This window comes from Rhinichthys klamathensis, unplaced genomic scaffold (assembly GCF_029890125.1).
Source record: "Rhinichthys klamathensis goyatoka isolate OS25496 unplaced genomic scaffold, OSU_Roscu_1.1 h1tg000309l_1, whole genome shotgun sequence".
NCBI classification, from domain to species: domain Eukaryota; kingdom Metazoa; phylum Chordata; class Actinopteri; order Cypriniformes; family Leuciscidae; genus Rhinichthys; species Rhinichthys klamathensis.
The window spans coordinates 1,592,609-1,616,264 of record NW_026606827.1 but is presented as its reverse complement, the minus strand read 5'-3'; the positions used below and the strand labels follow the sequence as shown (position 1 = coordinate 1,616,264).

Genomic DNA, 23,656 nt, shown 5'->3' with positions numbered 1-23,656 from the left:
ACGGCCTACCTGAGCATTGTTTCTGACCATGTCCATCCCTTTATGGCCACCATGTACCCATCCTCTGATGGCTACTTCCACCATGTCACAAAGCTCTAATCATTTCAAATTGGTTTCTTGAACATGACAATGAGTTCACTGTACTAAAATGGCCTCCACAGTCACCAGATCTCAACCCAATAGAGCATCTTTGGGATGTGGTGGAACGGGAGATTCGCATCATGGATGTGCAGCCGACAAATCTGCGGCAACTGTGTGATGCCATCATGTCAATATGGACCAAACTCCCTGAGGAATGCTTCCAGCACCTTGTTGAATCTATGCCACGAAGAATTGAGGCAGTTCTGAAGGCAAAAGGGGGTCCAACCCGTTACTAGCATGGGGTACCTAATAAAGTGGCCGGTGAGTGTATATAAACATAGGTAAATATGTATGTTGGTTTTGTTTTTTTGGTGTGTAGAGACAAATAGATCAAAATGTTCGGTCAACCGGTTAATTAGCTAATTAATTATTAAAAAGTAGTGGAGATGGGGTAGGATTGAATAAGCTTATGCTTATTCCTACTCCTTTTCGGACATGTATAAGTTAAAATTGATTTTTTTGTTATTAATTGTTTTTTGTTATTAATTGTTAGTATGATTGTATTTTTATTTTGTTTTTTGTTGTTGTTGTTTTTTTTCTACATGTTCGACATAAAAACTTTTCATTCATTCATTCATTCATTCAAACATTCATTTACATTGGACTTAACTCAAACGAAAAACATTGTCTCGATTAGTCACCATTGCTCCATCCTATAAGGAAACTGCCATTTTTATATATAGACAGTAACTCTCAGCAAGGTGACTACAAGGCAGCTGTTCTCTTTGTAAAACTAAATTTCATTATGGAAAGCATTGCGATGGATACATAAAACTCATACGTCTCTGTCTGGCACTGCTGAAGGCCCACAGTATTTGTATGTGTGAGCCTAAACACGGACGCATACATCCGTGAACATGTTTCTCATTATTCCATGCGAATGTCTCGCTACTGTCGGTCTGGAGCTGTACGCGTGGCATTATTACAATTCCACACTCGAGTTCACGTGGGCCCACGTTAGAGGCGCTTCAGCCTGAGCAGATCACTTTAGACAGCTCCCGCTGGAGGATTCCCAGAAGTCATTTGTAGTGGCAGTCGGGAGCGTTTGAGTGAGGTTCCACTGAGAGTCCTGCTGTTCGGCTCCACCGCAAACAGTGCTCGGATTCTGGAGGGAGCACTGACAGTGAAGCTAGACTTTGAGACTAGCTTAAAGCTATGGTCAACAAAAGTTACTGCAGTTTTTTTTCCTGAACTTTTTTACTAGTAATCGGCATGCACAACTTTGCAGAAATCGCAGCAGGTTTCATCACCTGCCCCTTGCACGTTTGTTGAACTAATTTGATTGTTTGTTTTATTTAAAGCGTTTATTCTTAGCCTGGGCCATGCAAGAATTTAAAATAAGAATTTTAGAACGGGTTCCTTTTTAATTCAAATTCAATAGTCACAATTTTTGCAACAGATCCAATAATTTTTCAGCGATTTTGACTGTTTATGTCTGTTTTTTCCCTGATATCGAAACGTATTTCTCCCCAACTGATTAGATATTCTTTTCTAAACTAATTCTAAATGTTAGGGATGCACCGAAATTTCGGCTACCGAACTTTTTCAGCCGAAACAGCTATTTTCGGTTTTGGCCTGAAATCAGTGACCAAAACAGATGTTTAATTAGCGCTTCTCCAATGGCGTGTTTTGTCTGTTTTCAGTGTCTATTTCATGCACACATCGTGGATAAGCTACAACAGTTAAACACGTTAGCTGTGTGGACACTAGCTCTGGATTGACAATATCAATTTCTCGAGTTCAAATGGTAGCACATCAAGCGCTTGTGAACCGATCATCTGACCACCTCTTTATTGCAAGTTACAGTACAAAATAAACATGGGTGAACACCAGAAGGTATGTTGAAAGATACATTACAGCTTAGACTGATGAATCCTGTCTCATGTTATCACTAAATCTGTGTTTAAACCCAGGAAAGACATCAATAAAACAAGCTTGTAGGCTATACAATGTCACTAAGTGATGTCTTCATTATTTAATGTATGTTTAAGAATAAATCAAATCAATGTTTTAAATGTTCACATTTCACCAACAAACTGGAGAAGAAACAATACTGTTATTAAAAAGTTGATATAAAAACTGTCATACATGCAATTTAAATGTACAACTTATTTTTTAGCTATTTGAGTGTTGATTATTAAATAGGTTTGGTTAATTAATTGATTATTCATTTATTCCTTAATATTTTCGGTTTCAGTTTTCAGCCAAGTGCATCCAGAATTTTCATTTCGGTGCATCCAATGTCCACAACATTGTTTTCAGATAAAAAAATGAATAAATATGGACAGCAGGATGTGGTATATTAAAGCATTCTGAGAAATTAAATGTTTTAATAATATATTTTATTTTTCAGTCTGAATTATGCTATCATACACACAACAATTTTGTGTATTTAGCTGCTTTATATTTTCATAATAACAATAAAAAAAACTTAAATATAATATAAAGAAGTAATTCATTTATTAATCAAAACGAATTATTGGAATTTTAATCCATTTTAATTCTACCTCCTCAAATCTAAATGAAATCTCAATTAAATTCTGAATGCCACACAACCTTACTCTTAGCTTCATAAAATTTTTTAGATAAATTCAACAGGTTTTCCCCCAAAAGTTGCACAGAAAACAAATAAATAAATAAAAATTCAGTTGATCAATTATTCTCAAACTCAACTAGTTGCCATTGAGTTCCACCGCAAAAACAAAAATCAAACAAATCTTAAGAGACACATTTTTGGTGACACATTCACATTAAAAGGAATTTTATGTATCAGCACAAACACGAGACCTCAACCTAAAAAAAAACACACCGTTTTACCAAATCTAGCCGCTCAATACAATCACCACGTTATCTTGACATAAAAGCCAGTGTTTGTCATATTTGTGGAAAAACAGAAAAAATATTCACTTTAAAGTCTTCCTTGTGCTTCATATTTTATTTAACTTTGAGCTTTATTCTCAGCATTCCTATTCCCAATCCTTCAGAGAGCTCCATCTCTCGCTCTCTCTCCCTCTTTCTCTATCTTCATGCTCAGCAGCGTTATCGCTCCTCTCTGCTCTTTTGTCTTGGAACTCAGCATCTTCCTCACTGTTCATCATCCTCTGTTCTTCCTTGGTGTCGTATCTACAGACTTCCTCTAATCCCCCCTTCTCACTCTCTCGTCAACCCTGTTACACTTCTTATCTCGTTTACTCTTTTTCTTTTGGACCTCTCACTCCCGTTGGCTCTCTCTCTCTCTCTCTCTCTCTCTCTCTCCAATCTCTCACTAATCCTCATTTATGTTCTCTCTCTGTGTTCGGTTAATTGCAGTCGGTTGTGCTCCTGCTTCTGCTCATATGACACCAGCACGTCTTTGTAGTCAGCCAACATTTTCTCTCACTCAGAACCTCCATTCTCCCAAAAAAACAACAGAGTCCTGGATTGATAGAAGGTGGAGGAGAGAAAGCCAATTACTCCAGCAGCAGGAGCATCTCTGCTTAGTCATTCAACAATGTTAGCTAACCTGCTCATTTCTTTGCCATTGCTAGCAATGTAAGCTAGTATGGTTAGGTGCCATGTAAGACCAGTATAACCTGACAATGGTCACTACCGTTCAAAGGTTTGCGGTCAATAATTTATTTTGAAAGAAATGAATACTTCTATTTAGCAAGGATGCAATTAAAGGGATAGTTCACCCAAAGATTAAAATTCTGTCATCATTTACTCGCCCTTATGTTGTTCCAAACCTGTATGAGTTTTTTCTTCGGTTGAACTAAATAAAAGATATTTTGAAGAATGTCGGTAACCAGAGAGTTGAAGGCAGCCATTGACTTCCATAGAAGGAAAAGAAATGCTACGGAAGTCAATGGCTGCCATCAACTGTCTTGGTTACCAACATTCTTCAAAATATCTTCTTTTTAGTTCAACAGAAGCAAAAAAATAAACGCATGCAGGTTTAGAACAACATAAGGGTGAGTAAATGATTACAGATTTTTCATTTTTTAATTAACTATTCCTTTATATTGATCGAAAGTTGATTTGATCAAATAAAATGCAGCCTTGGTGAGACTTATAAAACTCACAAAAGACTTGTCAAAAAAATTTTTTAAATCCCCCCCCAAAAAATCTAAATTTTTGAATAGTAGTGTATCTGAATTGAACATTTTTTCACAAATAACCTCGATAAAAATTAATCTTGTACGTTTTTTTTTGTTTTTGTTTTTTTCTTACAGTTTAACAGTTCTGGGGGCTCCTGAAATAAAATAATTAAGTTAATTAATTCCTCATATGAAAATAAAAATTAAATATATTTTGAAAAGTTTTTTTTTTTTTAACTGTCCGTACAATGTTGTTTTGGACCCCACTAACCTTCGTTGTATGGATAAAAACAGTTCTTTAAAATATCATCTTTTGTTATCCGCCAAAGAAAGAAAGGCATACAGTTTTGAAACGACATTAGTTTTCATTAGTTATTAATTTTCATTTTTGGGTGACATCACTGATAGCGCAAAAAGTAGACCATTTTTAATGATAATAAACTGTAGGCTATCAGTATTCAACTGTAATTCAGGCACGATGAGATTTGTAAGCAAAGAGTTTTTAAAACTTCCACAGGCTGTTTTTCTGAAGTGGAGTGTTTTTGTGCTCTCAGCTTGTTGCTGCTGCCAGTTAGCAGAAATTGAGGCTAACTGGAGGTCAACTGTGTTCGAGGAACAAATGAACTCATGTAAGAGAGTTCCCAGAAAGCTGGAGGACTGCATTACAACCAGAGCCTTTCCCAAACCAATTCTGAATTCACTTTCTAATCTATTCTCTCCGTATCACCTTTTCCCTTTTAGCATCCCACCAGATACCAGAGGGGGGAAATGTGTTTGCCTCTGAGTTTAATTTTACAGATTTTCCACACTTAATGTGATATTTCACCCAAAAATATGAACATTCCGTCATCGTTTACTCACCCTCATCTCAATCAAAACCTCTATAATTTCCTTTCTTCTGTGAAATACGAAAGAAAATATAAAAAAAAAATGTCTCACTGTTTGAAAGTTTTTGGACACCATTGGCTTTCATTGTATGGTCAAAAACAGTTATTTAATTTAAATATATTAATTTATTCCCTTTTGTATCATCAACAGAGTACAAGGTGCATGTTAATATATTTCATTGGTTGTTAGTTATAAGGCTTCAGATGTTTGTTTGTTTTTTTCAGTTCTGTGGGAAACCTGAAGCAATGACTTACAAACTGTGCCAAATTATCTCTGATTTGAGTAATACCGTAATTGTCATAATTTGACCCTATCTGTAATTTTAGTTTTTTCTTCTTCTTTTTTTTTTATCTAAAGAAGTAACAAACCCCTTTTCGTTCTGACTTCTTCACTACACCAGTAGAGTGAGGATTTACTGGCAGTCGCATAAATAAAAGGAAAATCTCCAGGTGGCTACAAGGACACAACTCACTCAAGAGAGATCTGGGTGAACAAGGCCAAGTAATTAAGGTTACGAGAAAACATGTACAAGCATGAAGAGGACTGCTTATATAAGCAAGGTGGACCTTGTTAAATCTATCCAGGTGTGGCTGTGCCAAAAGAGTCTCACTTCATAGAATAATATATTACTTATTGAGTATAATTCAAATAGCCATCCGTCTCCGGAGAGACTTTCTGCTTGCATCAGGCCCACCACATTCATTATCATATCAGTTAAAGTGATTATATGCAAATGGCTCCGCCCAGCAGCCGCGTCTAGATATCAATTACAATGACAGCCAGTCTCGCGCGACGCGTGTTATTATGGTAATTCTTCCCAAAATAGATTGCACCTGAGAACAGAGCAAAGGAATAAGGGAAAAAGAGAGCACGCCAGGCAATAGAAGACAAAGATTCTACTTGTACACAAGGCCTTCATTGTCAGTGAAAAGTTCAAGTATGAGCTAACCAGCATTTCCAACTCAGAAGACTTCATATCTCAAACAAATTCTCTTGAGACAGAAATAACCAAACAACCATCAGCTGAATTATTCCATCTTGTTGTTGTTTTCCCTGCTGGAAAATCCAGTCTAAGATGGTACTGCATTTTGGAACATGACAACTGGTTTCTATATGGTTTCTAAACTGATCATTATCTAGTCTAAACTGGTCATTAGATAGCTTAAGCTGGTATAAATGGTCTAAACTGATCATTATAAACTGGTTATAGGCTAGTCTAAGATTATCATTGGCTAGTAAAAATGCCATTAGCTAGTCTATTCTGGTCATTGGGTTTGTTGTTTAGGATGGCCACTGGTTAGTCTAAGATGATCATTCTTGTTTATGAAATATTTTCATTGGCTAGTCTAAGATGGTCATTAGCTTGTGAAAAATGATCATTAGCTAGTCTAAGATTGTCATAAGATAACAAAATCGCCACTGGTATGTCCAATAACTAGTCTAAGATGGTCAAACTTGTACAAATTGTTCATTGGTTTATCCAAGATGCTCACTAACTAGTCTGGCCATAAGCTAGTACAAAATGGCCATTAGTTGGTCACTACTACAGCTAGTCTCAGATGATCATAGCAGATGACCATTAGCTAGTCAAAGTTGGTTAACCATTATTTGGCTGAAGCTGGTCATTAACTGGTGCAAGTTAGCAGACAATCTTGGCTTAGCAACAAACCAGCTAATAGTTGGTTTATACTGTACCAGCTTAAGCTGGTCAAGCTGGTTTCTGAAACATGGTTGCTGGTCAACCAGCTTATGAACAGCTAGAAATCTTCTACCATGTTCTAAGAACAGCTTTCACTTACAGTAACATTAATTTTCCAGCTTAGATATACAAAAAACCGAAACATAAACAAAAATTACCTTTAAGAACTAATTATGTCCAGACGCTTACAATTACCACGGTGAGAATAAAGCGGATTCATGGATACAGTGTTTTACTTTCTAATATTTCTATGGTGGAACAATCTGTCATGCTGATGAGATACTAAATGTCAGATGTGTGTGTGTGCACAGGCCCATTGACTGAGATAAATGGCAATGTGTTCACACACTTTATGTGCTGCCTTAAAGCCTAATGCTGTGGCCAGTGAGCCAGGACACTGAATTACTGATGGGCTTTGACTGTATTAGGCAGCATCTACACAACGCTGAACCACGAATGATTCCAGTGCTCCCCAAGGCACTCTCCTCAACCCTTGATTAAAAAACAACCTCCGAGCAGTAAAACACCATTTCCACAGCCGAATAAAAACCAAGTCAGCAGATCTCATAATATATGCCCAACTCAACACCTGCAGCATTCATTTAATCGCTCTAAACCCAAATAAATAATCTAAGACTGTGGCTTGGTCACGATATATAATATCACACCATAAAAATAAGTAGTCAAGACCAGCTTTAGTCTATTCTATAAAGAGAATAGCGAACGTTTCCTATAAAGTAAAAAAAAAAGCATGACAATGAATAGTTTGAATCAGTTTAACATTTTTAAACACTGAACTTTTTTATATTACATTCACGCTGCGTGTCGTGTCACAGGCTAATTCGTGTCACGCAGCTAGACAGAGTTTAAATTAGCCCGGAAAGACGTGGGCAGCCCTTTATGTGACTAGCTTTTCACAGCGCTAGTCTAATGTCACATCTAAAATGGCTTTAAGTGCAGCTCTGAATTCTCCTGAAAGATAACATGTCGGTGACATGGAAAGAGAGAGCAGGCGAAGGGTAAAAAGAGAGCAAACAAGCACGATCAGGGGGTTGTCCCTGAGCTCCATGCTGCTTAGCATAACAGCTAAGCAAGCATGACAACATAAACACAACCAGCAGTTTTGCCTGCGGGTTAAGCTCCGCACTGGAGCAGAACCCTTAGACACATTATGCCGCTACTCCATCCTTCTTTCTACATCCTCCATCTTAACGTCGCAGTCCTTGGAAGACACTATTTATTCATTGAGCCATCAAAAGATAAGCTCCTTGCAGGCAGCTATTACTTGACATGGTCAAGGTGACCAGCACCAGAGGCTATTTGAAGGTTACGGTCATAACTTCACTCTCAATTATACAGTTAAACAGACCTCTTTACTCTGAAAGGTCTCGCCTGCTAGCCGCAAAACAACATTAATTACAGGGAGGCTGTCGCTAGAGGGGAGCTAACATTAGCATAGTACATGCTCAGCTATGCCGTCGCCTAGCTTAATGTCAAGTCCCTGTGGGTGTTTTCTGCTGTAACTTCAAACAAAGAAAATTGTGTCCCACCTAAAGACTCGGTTCAGGTTCCAAAATGGCCGCCTGGTGCATTAGATTAGGACACATTTCAGAGATGCTTAATTTCATGATAAATATGTGATTAATTGCACAAAAGGGTTTTAATTTTAATCTATTGAAAGCCCTAATATATATAATACACACACACACACACACACACATACATACATGCATAGTAACTACATGTAATGTGTAATAAGCACAATGTAAAATAAATATCTAAAATTGTGACCTTATTTGATTTATGAACAATGTATGCCCTCATTAAAGTAAACACCGTTAAGCATCATTAACCATGTTTATTCACAAAACACCAGCTCTGAATTCATATTTCAGCATGTACGTGCAGATATCAGCTTGCTAGATTATTATTATTATTTTTTATAGTCTTTTAATTAGACAAATTAGAGATATTTGCTATATTGTGATTATCTAAATTACATTTTAATGGTTGGTTGAGGAGGAAGAGGACGTCAGACTAAAAGCTTGTCATATAATTGTGTTTTCAAACGTTCCACATTTTCTTTACTGAAAAGGGGTGTGGCCACTCTAATTGACAGCTGGTTCAACAAATTGAAGTATGTCATAATTGAATGCATATGGGGGAAAACAGCACTTTTGATGGATGAAACAATTATAGCTCACATAATAACATCACCATGTTTGTCGTATACACATTACCAAAAGATAGGGGTCTGTAAGATTTTTTTGAAAGAAATGCTCACAGCGGATGCATTTATGTGATCAAATATACAGTAAAAACAGTATGAGTAATATTGTGATTTTTTTTTTGTAATAATTTAAACAATTTAACTAAATTAACTATTACTCCAGTTTTCAGTGTCACATGATCCTTCAGAAATCACTCCAATATGCTAATTTGCATAGAAACATTCCTTATTATTATCAATGTTGATAACAGTAGTGCTCCTTAATATTTTGGTGGAAACCGTGATACTTTTTTTTCATGTTTCTTTAATGAATAGAAAGTTCAGAACAGCATTTATTTTAAATAGTAAAGAAATATAACATTACAGATGATTTCTGTCACTTCTGATCAATTTAATGCATCCTTGCTGAATAAAAAAGTATTTATTTCTTTAAAAAATAAAAAATCTTACTGGGCCCAAACTTGTGAAGGGTAATTTAATGTAATGTATAATGTAGTTTCAGAAATGTATTTTTATTTAAAGTGGTTAAGGTTTTCTGGTCTGTGCAAATCCGTCCTGCGCCTGTAAACAGATCCACTCAGCTCCGCTATTTCTATGATAACTGATCCATGTTGTGTGGTTTTGTCTCACATTTGGAGAAAATCTGGTTTACAATAACACGTGAGACACGAAAAACAAGTATCATAGTGGAAATGTTGCTGGTACTTTAATTCATTTACACGAGCCTGACTATCAACAATTTTGGGAACCAAACAATAGATGTCTCTAAAGAATATAAAGACGGCATGGAAATTAAGTATTTGATGTGGGCTGCAGCGTAACATCCAACACACAAACCACTATGACGACAACACTAATCAACCATTTATTTAAGAACAGAGATGCAGTCAACACGACAAAGACCTTAAAGAGGCAACAAATGCAACAACACAACCGTCAATAACACAGTAAACAGCAGTAATTTGCAAAAAGTATTAATGCCACAATGCATGATGGGAATTGTAGTTCTGTTTTAAGCACTGCAGACATAACTATAATCCAGTAAGGGAAATGTACAACTTAATTGTGAAGTTATTGTACAGATAATTGTGCAGCTATACAGTGTAAAATAAGCATATATTGCCTCATAAACCCTGAGAAATTTGGTACTTTTTGACAATGCGTGCCTCTTTATAAACTTCCGTAAAAATATAAAAACCTGAATCTGCAGCATAAAGCTACCAACTGTTACAGGGATGGATCTAAAATGCAAACATTCAATTTTACCCTTTCAATTTCTTCAATGTCACCTCATTTGAAACAAGCTCCTCCAAAAAAAATACCATCTTAACAGATACACAGTTGTACTGCCTTTAATTGAAGGTGAAAAAGCCTTTATTTTATCCCCTTGTTACACAAACCATCTTGCTATTTATTTATTGCGCGTGACTGTAAATATGAACTCTTGTGAATGAGTAGTGGTCTGAGCCTGGCTTTGTGGTTTATGCTATCTGCCTCCTAATACAACTGGATTTAAGTCTGCCCTGTTAGATTTACACAGCAATTCATTTCCCCATTTCACCCTCCATCTCAGTGGTGCCCATTTACCACACATAATTTTTATTCCGTTCCACCAAATCTCTCACAGGACAAGCCTGATGGATTTAGAATTCACCCTTTGATCAAATCAAATATATAAATAATTTGTCCTCCTAACCATGAGGTAAATCAGCAGCTCGGGAATAATAATCATCAAACTTCTTCACATCCTTTGCATACAGCATCCATTTCATAATTAAGTTTTTAAGTTAAACATCATGTCTTACATTTTTTGTTTTGGCCAGATTCTAAAACAGCAACGCATGTATCCTTTGTGGAAAAACACAATTCCAGAATGCAAACAAGCTCTCTGAAAAAAAAAAAAACTAATCCATAAAAATATATCAAAAAGATTAACTGATATTTTATACGGTAGTGAAAAATGTTGATAAAAACATCGGCCAGTATTCCAATGAAATTCTATTCAATCAGCCTTCAGCCATCTAATATAGCAGCATATCTATTTTACTACCATACTCATCAAGCTTTGATCTCATGCACACTTTGATGATGGAATTTCAATCATATGGATGGTGAGGTTTTTGTTTGGGACCTTTGTCAAGAGCCGATTCCATTACGAGGTGCTAAACGTAAAACTTGAAACTCTGGGCTGAGATGGTTAAAAAGACACCTCTCTGATCAGATGAAAGCTCAAAGAGAAGCGGAGGATCATTGTATTAATCCAAGAGTTTCTGAAAAATTGAACAAGAGAGGCATGATTAATCAATTATTTGAGTGCTACGGGTGATTCTGATTTCAGATGAGATGGTACCTATATATATATATATACTGCCAGAGCTGCCGATTACTTTCGTAAAGCATTTTTTTTGTACCAAAACTACAGTGTTGCCTTTTACTCAATGCCTGTATTTCTAATGCATTGTTTTCATATGATTCAAAATATTAATCACACAATTAAATCACCGCAAAAAATGATTTCTTAATTGGCATGGGGGTATATACTACAACAAGTTTGGGGTCCGCAAGACCTTCTTTCTTTGTAAGAAATTAATCCTTTTATTTAGCAAAGATGCATTAAATTGATCAAAAGTGACCGTAAAGATTTTGTTGTTACAAAATTTCAAATAAATCGTGTTCTTTTAAACTTTCTATTCATCAAACACAAATGTTTTCAACATTGACATAATTATAACAAGAAACGTTCAGCATAGACTGATTTCTGAAGGATAATGGCTGCTGAAAAATGAGTTTAGTCAAAGGAATAAATTACATTTTAAAATAATGTAAAACATTAGAAAACATATATTTTAAATTGTAATAATATTTCACAATATTACTGTTTTTACTGCATTTTTAATCAAATACTGTACATGCAGCCTTGGTGAAAAAAATAAATTTTTAAAAAATTATATAACAAGCTATTTTAATGTCCTTCAAATGAATAGTAAATGATAACTATGAACATGCAGAATAAAACGCTTTACCAAAAAACAAAAACAAAAAAAATGTTTATCTGACCACACTATTTGTAAAATTGTAAAGAATAGAAATAGAATAGTTTTTAAACCCAGCGAGTTAAAACATTCTTCCAAACCAGACCTGGGGCAGGCAGGTCGCATACAATGCTTAGACTAGTCTTACAAATTAGCCATCTAATGTTGTTGTTTAAGATTGGTCTTATTAAGTCAGTTACATGAAAATGTAGATTGGTCTAATTTAATTCTGAAGAGTAAATAGTCAGACTAGTAACTTGGCGGCTATGTTTATGCAACATGGCCCCTGGTCCTAAACAAGTCCAAACGTAAACATGCAGACTAATTCAAAATAATTGCAGTGCACTACAAACTCCATTCCACCCGTGTGTCGAGAGGCAGTTTTGAGAGTCCCAGAGCAGAAGTCAGTGATTGAGAGACGGAGGATGGAGGCAGGCAGCTCTGGGCTTCAGGAAACTTTATTAGATCATTGAGGGAAGCCAGCCAGGTCTGATAATGACCCTACAACTCCACCAGATGCGTCTCCCCACCAACTTCCTCTGTCAGGGGCCCCTGTGGTCTCTCATATCAGTGATGAATAAGGCCTGGGCATCAGAGTGTGGATAATGTGCAGATGGGACACGAGCCTGCTGTTTGAGAAAGGTGAAGGGCGGCTGGTAATAAAGACCTACAGGTCTCTGATCAGCGCCGTGTGCCTCGGTGCCTCTCTGACTAAGGACGGACGTAATAAGATACAACATGCCCAGAGAATTGCCTGGCTTTAGCGCTAATATCTGTGGGAACCTCCTTCCGGTGAGGAGATTACTGCAGATCTCTGCTGGACTCAGAGGCCTAGCTTAAGGAGAGAAAGGACCAATTAGGTTATCCGAAGTGCTGCAGATTTCTCTGCCTCCCACGTTGACCGAGAGGTCTTCCCGTCACTAACCGATCCACTGGATTCAAGCGTGTAGGACGCAGGTCTTACCTCAGAACGCATCAGACTGCAGTGTGACTGACTTCCAACTAATGTTCAGATAAGAAATAATCTCTTTGCAAATGAATGTTAACCGATTGACCTCAAGAGTAAGTGCCTCTACTCTGCTTGCCCCGTCTAAAATGAATACTCACCAAATGTGTCAAAATTGGCTTTGGAGAGTAAATAAAACAGAGCTGTATGGTTGAAGTCAAACTGTAAGAATGATAGTCTAAAGCCAAATTCAAATCAAAGACACACTGATACAGTCTTAAAAGACGTCTCTAAGGGTGTATTCACACCTGCCTTGTTTGGTTCGATTGAATCGAACTCTAGTTCGTTTCCCCCCTTGGTGCGGACCTTTTGGGCAGGTGTGAATACAGCAATCGAACTCGGGTGCGGACCAAACAACCGAACCGAGACCCAGCTGAAGAGGTGGTCTTGGTACGGTTCCAAACGAACTCTGGTACGGTTCGTTTACGGTGTGAACATGAACCGACCCAATTGCAAGAAAGCGCTGCGCCTTTGAGTTAACAGGCTTCCGTAGTCGGAGTTGCGTTATGGGAAAGTGATCTGTTGTAGCCTACTACATTACATCTGTTGCGCGTCGTGTGTGCATTAGGGGTGGAACGGTACATGTATTCGTATTGAACCGAAACGTACGGGCGTCACTGTTCGGTGCACGAATTTACACGGAGAATACATGGTATAAAAACAAATAAAACTCGCGTGCAAATTAATTAATGTAATGCGGAACTACTGTTAGATATGCGGGTTCTTTAGGGACACATAATCTGTAGTACCATCGGCTATTAGCTCTGAACGCCCGTTCACTTCAAACGTTTGCTTTATATGCGCGTCCGCTTTGGACTAGCGTCGAACTAGACGCGAATTTGACGCTCTATTCGCGTTTGGTGTGACCGCATAATGAACAGGCTGCAATGTCAAGATTGCAATGCTGGAGTGTGTGTGTGTGTGTGCGCAGAGGCGCGGCCGTGATCGAACTGTGTGTGTGTGTGTGTGTGTGTGTGTGTGTGTGTGTGTGTGTGTGTGTGTGTGTGTGTGTGTGTGTGTGAGAGAGAGAGGCGCGGGCGCGATCGCGATCGAACAGTGGAAACATAAAAAAACATACTCCGTCATTTTGTTCATACAGATCATTAAACCTGCAAAGTGTTTACTTATATTTGTGTACACTCGCAATAAAACACAACATTGTGCTTTTGTCACACTGTAAACTCTTGTCAAACTGTAACCTACAACTGTCATCATTGGAATGGAATGAATGAATGAGTGTGTGCATCAGGACATTCACATACAGAGCGTTCTCTTTAGTCTAATCGCGCATAGATGCAAAAAAAAAGCATTTGCAGTTCATATAATGTAACGATAGTTACAATACAAGGATGATGCTGCGTTAATTTACGTTAAGCCTTTTTTGCACTTCCTGATTTCCCTACTTGAGAATCCTTGTCCAATGAATGGACGACCTTAGCACACGTGTGGTTTTGTTTACAAATTTTGGTTCACTTGCAAAAAGCGCAGTGTGAAAGCGAACCGTACCAAAAAATAAAAAATAAAAAATTATTTGGTCCGGACCAAAGCAAGTGAACTATCGGACTTTCCTGGTGTGAATACACCCTAAGAACTATTCCCTAAGTGGAACATGTACCATCATAGGGTATGTATTTTTTTTTATTCTTTTCCAGAACTACATATGGAAACATTTTACATTTATGGATTGACAGGCCCTTTATCTTAAGCAACTAAGCAACATGTGAAACATGAGGAACAAAACCACAATTTCTGTGAGAGATTTGAGGACAGCACGATTCTATGAGGGGATATATACATATATATTTGTTTTTGTTTTTTGGATAAAAATTGCAATTGATATTTAAAATGTGATTTTAAAAAAAATTGATTATCAATGACTATTATTTTTACTTTTTTAATATAATTAGTAATTTAAAATATTACTAAATAAGAAATATGAAATATATTTAATTAGTTTAAATAAGTTTACAGCAGTCTTAATTTCTTCATTTTTTTCTTTTTTTTTTTTGGGTGGAAAAACCAGCCGGTTATATTGATTTATCCATTTATTTGATTAAATTGCAGCCTTTGCTTTTTGATAATTGTACTAAGCCATATCCTGATTTTGGTTTTATTTAGATTGTGATTTAAATCGTGCAGCCCTAGGTGTGAGTAACACAATGACCCATGCTGGCCTTTAACAAGTCACACTACGAAACTGTTCGTCACAAATATGACCTGTTGTCATAGTGAGACAGAGAAAAAAATATATTTCTATTAAAAAAGTATATTTTTTATATACATAAATGTGAAAATGTCATTGAGTTCCCCGTAGGCATCCAAAGCCCCTTCTCACCCCTCATAAACCTCTTCCTCAGACAGAAAATCTGAATTTGTCTCCTGACAGAGAGATACGGGTTATCACTGCAAAACTGTGCCGCTTTATCCACACACAGGGAGCAGAGTTACACCCCATCCTCTTGTAATCTTCTAAGCAAAAGTTAGCTCAGCGTCGTGCTCTGAATTAAGATGGGTGATGGTGACAGAATCGCTGAAACACTAAGAACTGAGAAAATACAACTGGCCTTATGCATGAGAGCGCAACGTTTGCATATTGACACAGAAAACAACATTAAAGCATCCGTTTTGCCACTCAGTACCATGGCAGTTTCTGACCTAGTTTCCCAAAGCCAATCTGCCCCATGTTATGAAGATCAAAAATCTGCCGGTTTAAAGCCTCATTGCCCATTACAGATGCCAGTGTGGGGTTCTCCATGTAAGAGTATATGATAAACTCCTACCGCAGGGTGAACGTGCGATGTCACTGTCTATTTACATTCACACAGTCAAACACTTCCTGCTGTGTTTTCAAGGTGTGACATCATTCTCACCTACTTAAACTTTGCATGCCTAGACTCATCTGTTGCCCTCGGAGCAGAGTGAATGTCACCCGACAGACAGTCGGCTTTAATTAAACCCAGAGGGAAATGTATTAATTACTGCACAGCGCCTGTGACTGCGGGTGAAGTGTCTTGGGTCTGCATATGATTAGAATGCTGATTATGATGTACTGTGGTGGAGGATTCCATCATCCTCAACTATCCTAATGACTCATTCATATATTTCAAACCAGTTATAGTTTTGTTTTAGTGGCTTTGGTACTATTCACAATTGCGTGGAACATTCTCTTAGACTTCACTTCAAACTGATCACACTTGCAGCACTGCCAGTTGATTTTTTCAAAAAACCTGCTGCAGTGCTTTCATTAGCATAAATCTTTCCTTTCACACAACAATTACCTCAAATCACTAGATTAGTATAACAGATAATGAGAAAATTTGCTTTAATCACCGAAAAACGGTGATCTTTCAATTTAGTAATTTTCACAATCATTTACTTCAACAGAAGATGATACAAGATACAGGCATCAAATCACCCTAAGAAATGATGAATGAAAAAAATGGTAAAACACAGCTGTCATAACAGGTCAGGAAATGCAAACCAACAGTTTGTAATAAAAATAAATAAAAAAAATGTAATAAATATGTAAACATAATATATAAAAACAAATAAATAATTCATAATATTATTTATTTTCTTGATAAAATCTCAATATATATATATATATATATATATATATTACAGAATGTGTAGCGAAAATGTACTTTTTTGTGTGACAAATAAGCATTAAAACTGCATTTTTGTTTATTTTTTATGAGATTTGTAAAAGTTTTGAAAATGTACCACTTTGTTGAGAATAGTACCAAAGCACTTTACATAAGGTCCCATTAGTTAATGCATTAACTAACATTAACTTACAATGAGCAATTCATTTGTTACAGTATTTATTAACCAGGTCCATTAAATAATACTAACAGATACAGCTTTTGATTTTAATAATATATATTTGGGTTGTTCTTTATTTTAAGGTGTCATTATTACACTATACATTTATGTACTAAGTAATGCACTATAGGGTTATGAATTAGGGATTGGTTTGGTTTACGGTTAGCTGCGTGTAATTTTGCATAATTTATAGTTATTACTATAGTAACTACATGTAACAATGACACTGTAAAATAAAGTGTTAGCTGTATTTGTAAATGTTGCAATTAACAGTAACTAAGATAAGATAACTATTTTTCATTGTTAGTTCATGTTTCCTTCAATTACGCAGCACTTTATATATATATATATATATATATACTAAAAAAATGTACACTACAAATGTAGTACTATTTGTCTCCTCAAAAAGATTAAGGACAGCCGGCCCAGTCTGTAAATTCCTATTCCTCTGGTAGTCTTTGACCTTCCATTCAAACTTGTGTAGATTATGGCTTGGCTCACATTCCCCCTGAGATATGCTTTTCACAAGTCTCTCTATCCAGGTCCCCAGTGTTTTACTTCATCGCTGAAAACCTTACCAAGTTTTTATGTTTCATTGTGTCATCGGCATCCTATCTCTCCTCGCATCGAAGTCCCAGCGATCCATCTGTCTCTTTCACTGTCTTACCACCGGTGGCCGCCTAATCCAATTACTAGTTCTGCACTTTCTTGCCTCCCTCTGCTTGTTTTGATCTAGTTTCAACAATGACTCTCAATAAAAGCCCCTTCCCAGCAGGCCGCGCGCATCTCTCTGACACTTCCCGTTTCGGGATGGGCTACATTTCAAAGAACTCATTGATTGTCGGGATCGATTCGTTTCAGGTAGGGCCAACTTCCTAATCACTTCTGTTCGCCGGTTGACATGGACAGAATAAGACATCGAGAGACGAGACCTGCTGATGTGCGTTTATAGATCCGACTCTTTACCTTTCTCATTTCGCCCGCTTGTTTTGACTGGTCAAAGTTGATCTGCATGTGTCCGAGGGAGTTCTATTAATTTCCTGCAGCAGCCCATCGCCAAAACTGGAATATCGGCTGCATGTTCTCAGTAGTTCCAGATAGCAACACATTTAACAGAAAACTTTCTCTACATTTTTACAAAACTACAAATAAAACGAGAAACAAAATAAAGAGCATGCTGTTAAGGCCGGCCATCGTTCCAGCTGTCACTCTGATGAGGCCGGTAGGAGGGCATCTGAGATGGACGGGACCACGGGCGCGAAACAGTTTGCGCCACAGTGTGAAATAAACTGGTTGAATAAGAATGGACAATGCTGGGCAGACTTACCGCGCAGGAGATCAGAGGTGGAGTGTGGCGAGGCGTGAGCGCGGAACAGCTGCCAATCAAAGTCATCCTCCTCCCCTTGGCTGAACTCACACAGACTGGGGTCGGAGTCTTCATCAAACGTGCAGCCCGCTGCCGAGGGAGGAACAGAGAGAAGCAAAACGTGTTATCGGTCTTGGTTTAAGTCCATGACTTCCTCTCATTAAAAACCTTAAACGGCTAGGAATACGTGCTTCCTGCTTAACCTGACAAGTCTCTGTACATGAATTATTTAAAGCGTCTGGCCGTATATTTAAAAGCCTCCGGGGCAATAACATTTCATTTGGACAGCATTTGATCCACAATTTGTTGACACTGAAATGTGAATTACAATACGACTCCCTCAGTTAATGTGGCTGCAGGCAGGCATACTAGGACCCCCTGGCCCGACAGCCTAATTAAGCAGCCGTGTGTTATTTGGGGCTCTGTTTCATCATGCGAGCCCCTGTGATCTAATTTCTGGTTTTGCCGAGTGAGAGGTGCCAGACTGCACACACCCACATACATTTACAACACCGGCTCTTTAGTCAACCATTCGCCAAAGTAATCATTCCTTTATTCAAGACACACCGCTCTCACACACAACATCTACAAGGACACACGTCTACCCATCGCCTCTGCCACTCAATCATCAATAGTGATTGAAGATTTACAACACAAACACAAGTAATATATCAGCGAGGACCAATTAAACGGTCAAAGATAACTCTGCCCGCTAAATTGTTGCAAATATACTGCCAGCCTGGTCACTATTATTTATGTATTATTAAATATTATTTTATGAAAGTTTTTTTATGTATTATTATTAATAGATGTATTATATACAATTTTATAAATAAAAATGTTCACAAACAGTTTATGAAAGTTCACAAACTTCCTGCTAGTTAAATATGGGGTCAACCAAAGGCCCTGTCCCAAATAGCACCCAAAGCACTCGCGGTCTTCCTACGAGTCTGCACTTACGCAATGTTGCTTTGATTGATGGAAAGAAGTCTGCTGCGGTGCTCACTTCAGTGCAGGCTCGGCAAAAGAGTGCATCAAGGGGGCATATCTCACGAGAACCCTTCTGAAACCTAAAATGGCAAATGGGACACTGTATGGTCTCGTGGACTTCATAAATCACAGGGCAGCCATTGTAAGTCCACAAAACCGAAAGTGCGCCATTTGGGACAGGGCCTAATACTTTAAGCTTTCTATAACTATTTCAAACTGTTATTCTAATCCATCAGAGACTTCTTAAACTCAGCCTGCAACTAATTTCGGCTCCACGTTAGGCAGCACATTTGCGACCCAAGGGCAGCGGCTTAATGTGCCACAGCCTGAGCTCCTCGCCACATCTGCTGTGGTCCCTCACATTAGCCTTGTAGTGTGAGAAAGAGCAGGCAGCGATGGGCAGTCTACAAATCCCAGTCATGTGCTGCTGACTTGAGCCAACTCAAAGCAGACGGGGCAGAGGGGAGAGGAACCACGCTGGCAATGGCTTTGACAATAACTATGACATCAAGGTGACCCTCAAAGCTGACTGCCTCTTTACTGCCACCTCTGGGCCTGTCCCCTCAACAGCCAAATGGGAAGGGGTTTTAAATCTGGCTAGTACAACAATTGGTTACTTGGATTTTTTCATTTCAAAAGGATAATAGACACGAATGTTTCATTGTGGCCGATATCTGGGAGTTATTATTGCGCATACTATGCAACAACATATTTTTAAAGAAATTAAAGTACTTTTATTCAGCAAGGATGCATTAAATTGATCAAAAGTTTTTAAAAAAATGTTTTACTTTACATCAGTAAAGACATTGACAATGTTACAAAGATTTCAATTTTAAAATAAATACTGACAAACATTTATTGTGGTTTCCACAAATAACATTAAGCAGTGCAACTGTTTTTTAACATTGATAATAAGAATAAATGTTTCTTGAGAACCAATTCAGCATATTAGAGTTATTTCTGAAGGATAATGTGGCACTGAAAACTGGGAGTATTGATGCTTAAAATTCAGCTTTTTTTCATCACAGGCATAAGTTGTTGTTTTTTTAAATACATTGAATCAGAAAACAGGAATATTTTGAAATATTATTACAACTTAAAATAACTTTTTACTGTATTTTGATCAAATACTGGGCATTTCTTTCAGAAAACTAAAAAAAACTTACCGACCCCAAACTTTTGAACATTACTGTGCACATATAAAATGCAAATCTGGCATTAAAGAAATAGCTAAATGGTAATAAATTCTTAATATTATAAAATAGCCAAATTATATTCAAAGCTGGACACCTGTGACAAAAACTGTACATCAGTTGAATTAATTTGGGACATCACTTAGCAATTGCAAACCAAACATTCCTGTTAAATAATCAAAGAACAACTTACAAGTTCCCTGAATAGTCTGAATAAGTGAAACGACTCAATGAACCACAAGAACCAAAAGTATTGTTTTTGTGCAGTATGTTGTTTAGCACAAAGGTCCAGTTATTGGGCTGCAAAGGCATCTCACTACTCAAAAAAACTAAAAGAATAATTACCGTAATATTTAAAGAATCAGATTTGCAGAATCGTTAAGTGGAATCAGATTAAGAACCCTTAAACTGTGATTCCGATCCCTATTACTCATGTGAGCCAGTATATCTGAAAGAAAAAGAAGGAGAGAAACTTCCCAGAGCTTCTGTCCTAGTAGGTTTCATTTACACTAATCGCTAACAGTTCAGTACAGGGATCCGTTTCTGTGGGAGTGGGAAAAGATACCAAAGCTGACAAACTGACACCTTATTTTGGCAATTACTCCTCTCCTACCAAAGCCAAAGACATTTGAGACATTCTCAGAAGATCCTGAGAGCGACGTGGAACGCCCAGCTTTTCTTTCCATCAATGCACATTTTCTTGAAGTCAAGCACAAACGATTTACCATCATGACTGAACAGCAACAATCAGGTCCTCCTCTCTGCTCCTCCCGCAGCCCCTCGACCCAGCCTTGTCATGACTGCCTCCAATAAGTAATTACAATATAATTTGGCACAGCAACAACACAGAAAACATCAAGCTTGAGCCACTGCCAGGGTTGAAAGCCCCTTGGCTAGAGAGCATGGAGGCTTTTGTGTGTGCAGGCTCATTCGCTCGTTTTGTTTATTAATGTGAACAAGTTCCCTTTGGAGAGTTAGGCTGTTATTAGCCTTCATTAAAACTTTGAAGAATTGGCTTGTCTGAACCCTCTAAGGACATACTGTACCAATAAATCCTGCTGCAGTCAGGCTATCAATAGCTTCAAATCCGTGGATGAAGAATCTGATTTATTTCAGATTAATAACATCTGTGATTGGTGGTGGGGTTGTTCCAGTGATTCTTCGTGTGGATTACATCGATTCACCCAATGGATTTGTTGAAAATTACCAGAGACAATTTATATAGAGACATGCCACTTCCTCAATCCTCAATACAACTATATAGGGAAAACCCGTAACGTCAAAGATGGCGGTTGTATGCACATGTCCCACCCCTCCCGCTGGAAAGCCAATCGTCTGCTTTTAACAGTCAAGCCGGGAAACATTTAAGCCTATCGTCTGGTTCCACTGACGCATGCGCACAGTTGAGGTTTGCGACAGCGGAGACAATTTGGCGACAGCGAGTTGTTTTGTGCCATGGTGTTGTGTGCAAGATCAGATGGAATCCACATGGAAGAGGGTGATAACAACGCGAAGACACCGGACTACCAAGGTAGTTGTGGCGAGCAGGCCGAGGACGAGGGACGTGAGAGAGCGGCGCGAGCCCGGTGGCGTGATTACTGATGAACACCGGACTACCAAGAACGCATCGGTCTCGTATTTCTCACGGAGGAGCGGAGGCATAAAAGGAGGAGCGACGACATGGAGATCGAGAGAGGAACAGGCCTGATTTTATGTTGTGTTTTGTTTCTGTTTTGTGTGGCCAGCAGCTCGTCCGGGGCTGCTGGCATACTTCCATTTTTGTATTTGTTTATTTATTAAATAGGTTGAATTTTCGCCGGTTCAAGCCTCCTTCTTCCCATAACATCTGAACCTTGTTACTGTAGTTAAAGCATTTTATATCGACCAAAAATATATTACCTTACATTCTAAGTATGTGCTGTAGAGCACAACACCGGCATTCTGGATAGACGTAAATGAAGTTGGTGTCGTGAACCCTTGCGCATGGTTTTAAACCTTCTTTTGGGGCAAAGTCATCAAACTTTTTCAGCGATTTTTATCATATTTTACTGCTGTTTCTATACATGCAGTTTTTATGTCCCGGTGACCAGTGAAAGTGCAGTTCTGACTCTCTGCCCATTCATTTAGATGAGACCAGAGCCTGGTCTTGTTAGTCCGAAATAGCTGCCCGGAGGCGTTGCCAAGATGGCGGCCGAGTGGCATGACTTGCCTAAAAGGACTTTGAAATTACTGATTCATACATTAAATGACAGTCCAGAAATTGCATACTTTCTGAATAGGTACAGTATGTTAAATAAGTAATTACTTTGTGACCATTACAAAAGTATGTTCTATATAGTATGAATGTGTGTATGAATGAATGTATGAATATAATCTGGATATTCTCTACATTCATCATGTTGTCACTGTCATATGATCTACCAGCATCAGTTGTGTCGCTTCACTGCCATTCATTCAAAGTGTGGAACAAAGTGTGGAAGAGTATGCATTCCTCTCACATGGCCAACAAAGAGATAGTGGCCTCGTGGGATAGTAAAGTGTCCATTGGATGCATACTTCACAATATCGCCAGAAGTGGTAGGTCATCTGGAAACTTTTCGCCAACTGTTTTATGAACACTATGGCTGAATCCGAAAACTTAGGCAGCTGACTTGTTGCCTCGCTGCCTTAGGCAATGACTCTGCAAGCAATGTTTGCTCACGAAGGTACCTCACGAAACTGATTTCGGACAGACTTCAGAGTGGCAGCGTGACAGTTTAATGATTACAGCAAAATAGAGCGAGCTTTGGTGAGAACTAAACAAAAATGTATTTACTACAGTAGTAATTTCTAGGCTGGGACAACGCGTCGACGTCATCGATGACGTCGACGCAAAAAATACGTCGACGCAAAATATTCGCGTCGATTCGTCAGACCCAAAACAAAGACGGCGGCGCCGGAGAGTAGTATAGCAACAAGAGTGGCTCCTCAGACTTTCAGAAGTGCAAGGTGGCACGCACGCACAATGCATGCGAGAGATGTCGCCGTCATGTTTTTGTTTGGGCCGCAGTTCCGAGATTCCTGTCTGTTGGATTTATTACAGCACGTGAATTCATCAGTTTCTCCCGAAATACATGAAAGTAAGTGGCCGGTGAACTGAGAGAAACTATAAATGTATTGTTTTACTATAAATTAAATGTATTTAAATGTCTGAAACCTAAAATAAACATT

At 38.1% G+C, this 23,656-nt stretch overlaps 1 protein-coding gene across 14 annotated transcripts in view; it reads right to left on the bottom strand.

Annotated features, from left to right (window-relative positions):
• The window catches only part of ptprub (protein tyrosine phosphatase receptor type Ub), a 258,109-nt gene that overhangs the window by 160,476 nt on the left and 73,977 nt on the right, over positions 1 to 23,656 (bottom strand). For all 14 annotated transcript variants that reach the window (XM_056270916.1, XM_056270909.1, XM_056270910.1 and 11 more), the window contains exon 2: positions 18,225 to 18,353. In XM_056270916.1, coding sequence (XP_056126891.1) covers positions 18,225 to 18,353 — 129 coding nt within the window. The remainder of the gene's footprint in view (positions 1 to 18,224; positions 18,354 to 23,656) is intronic.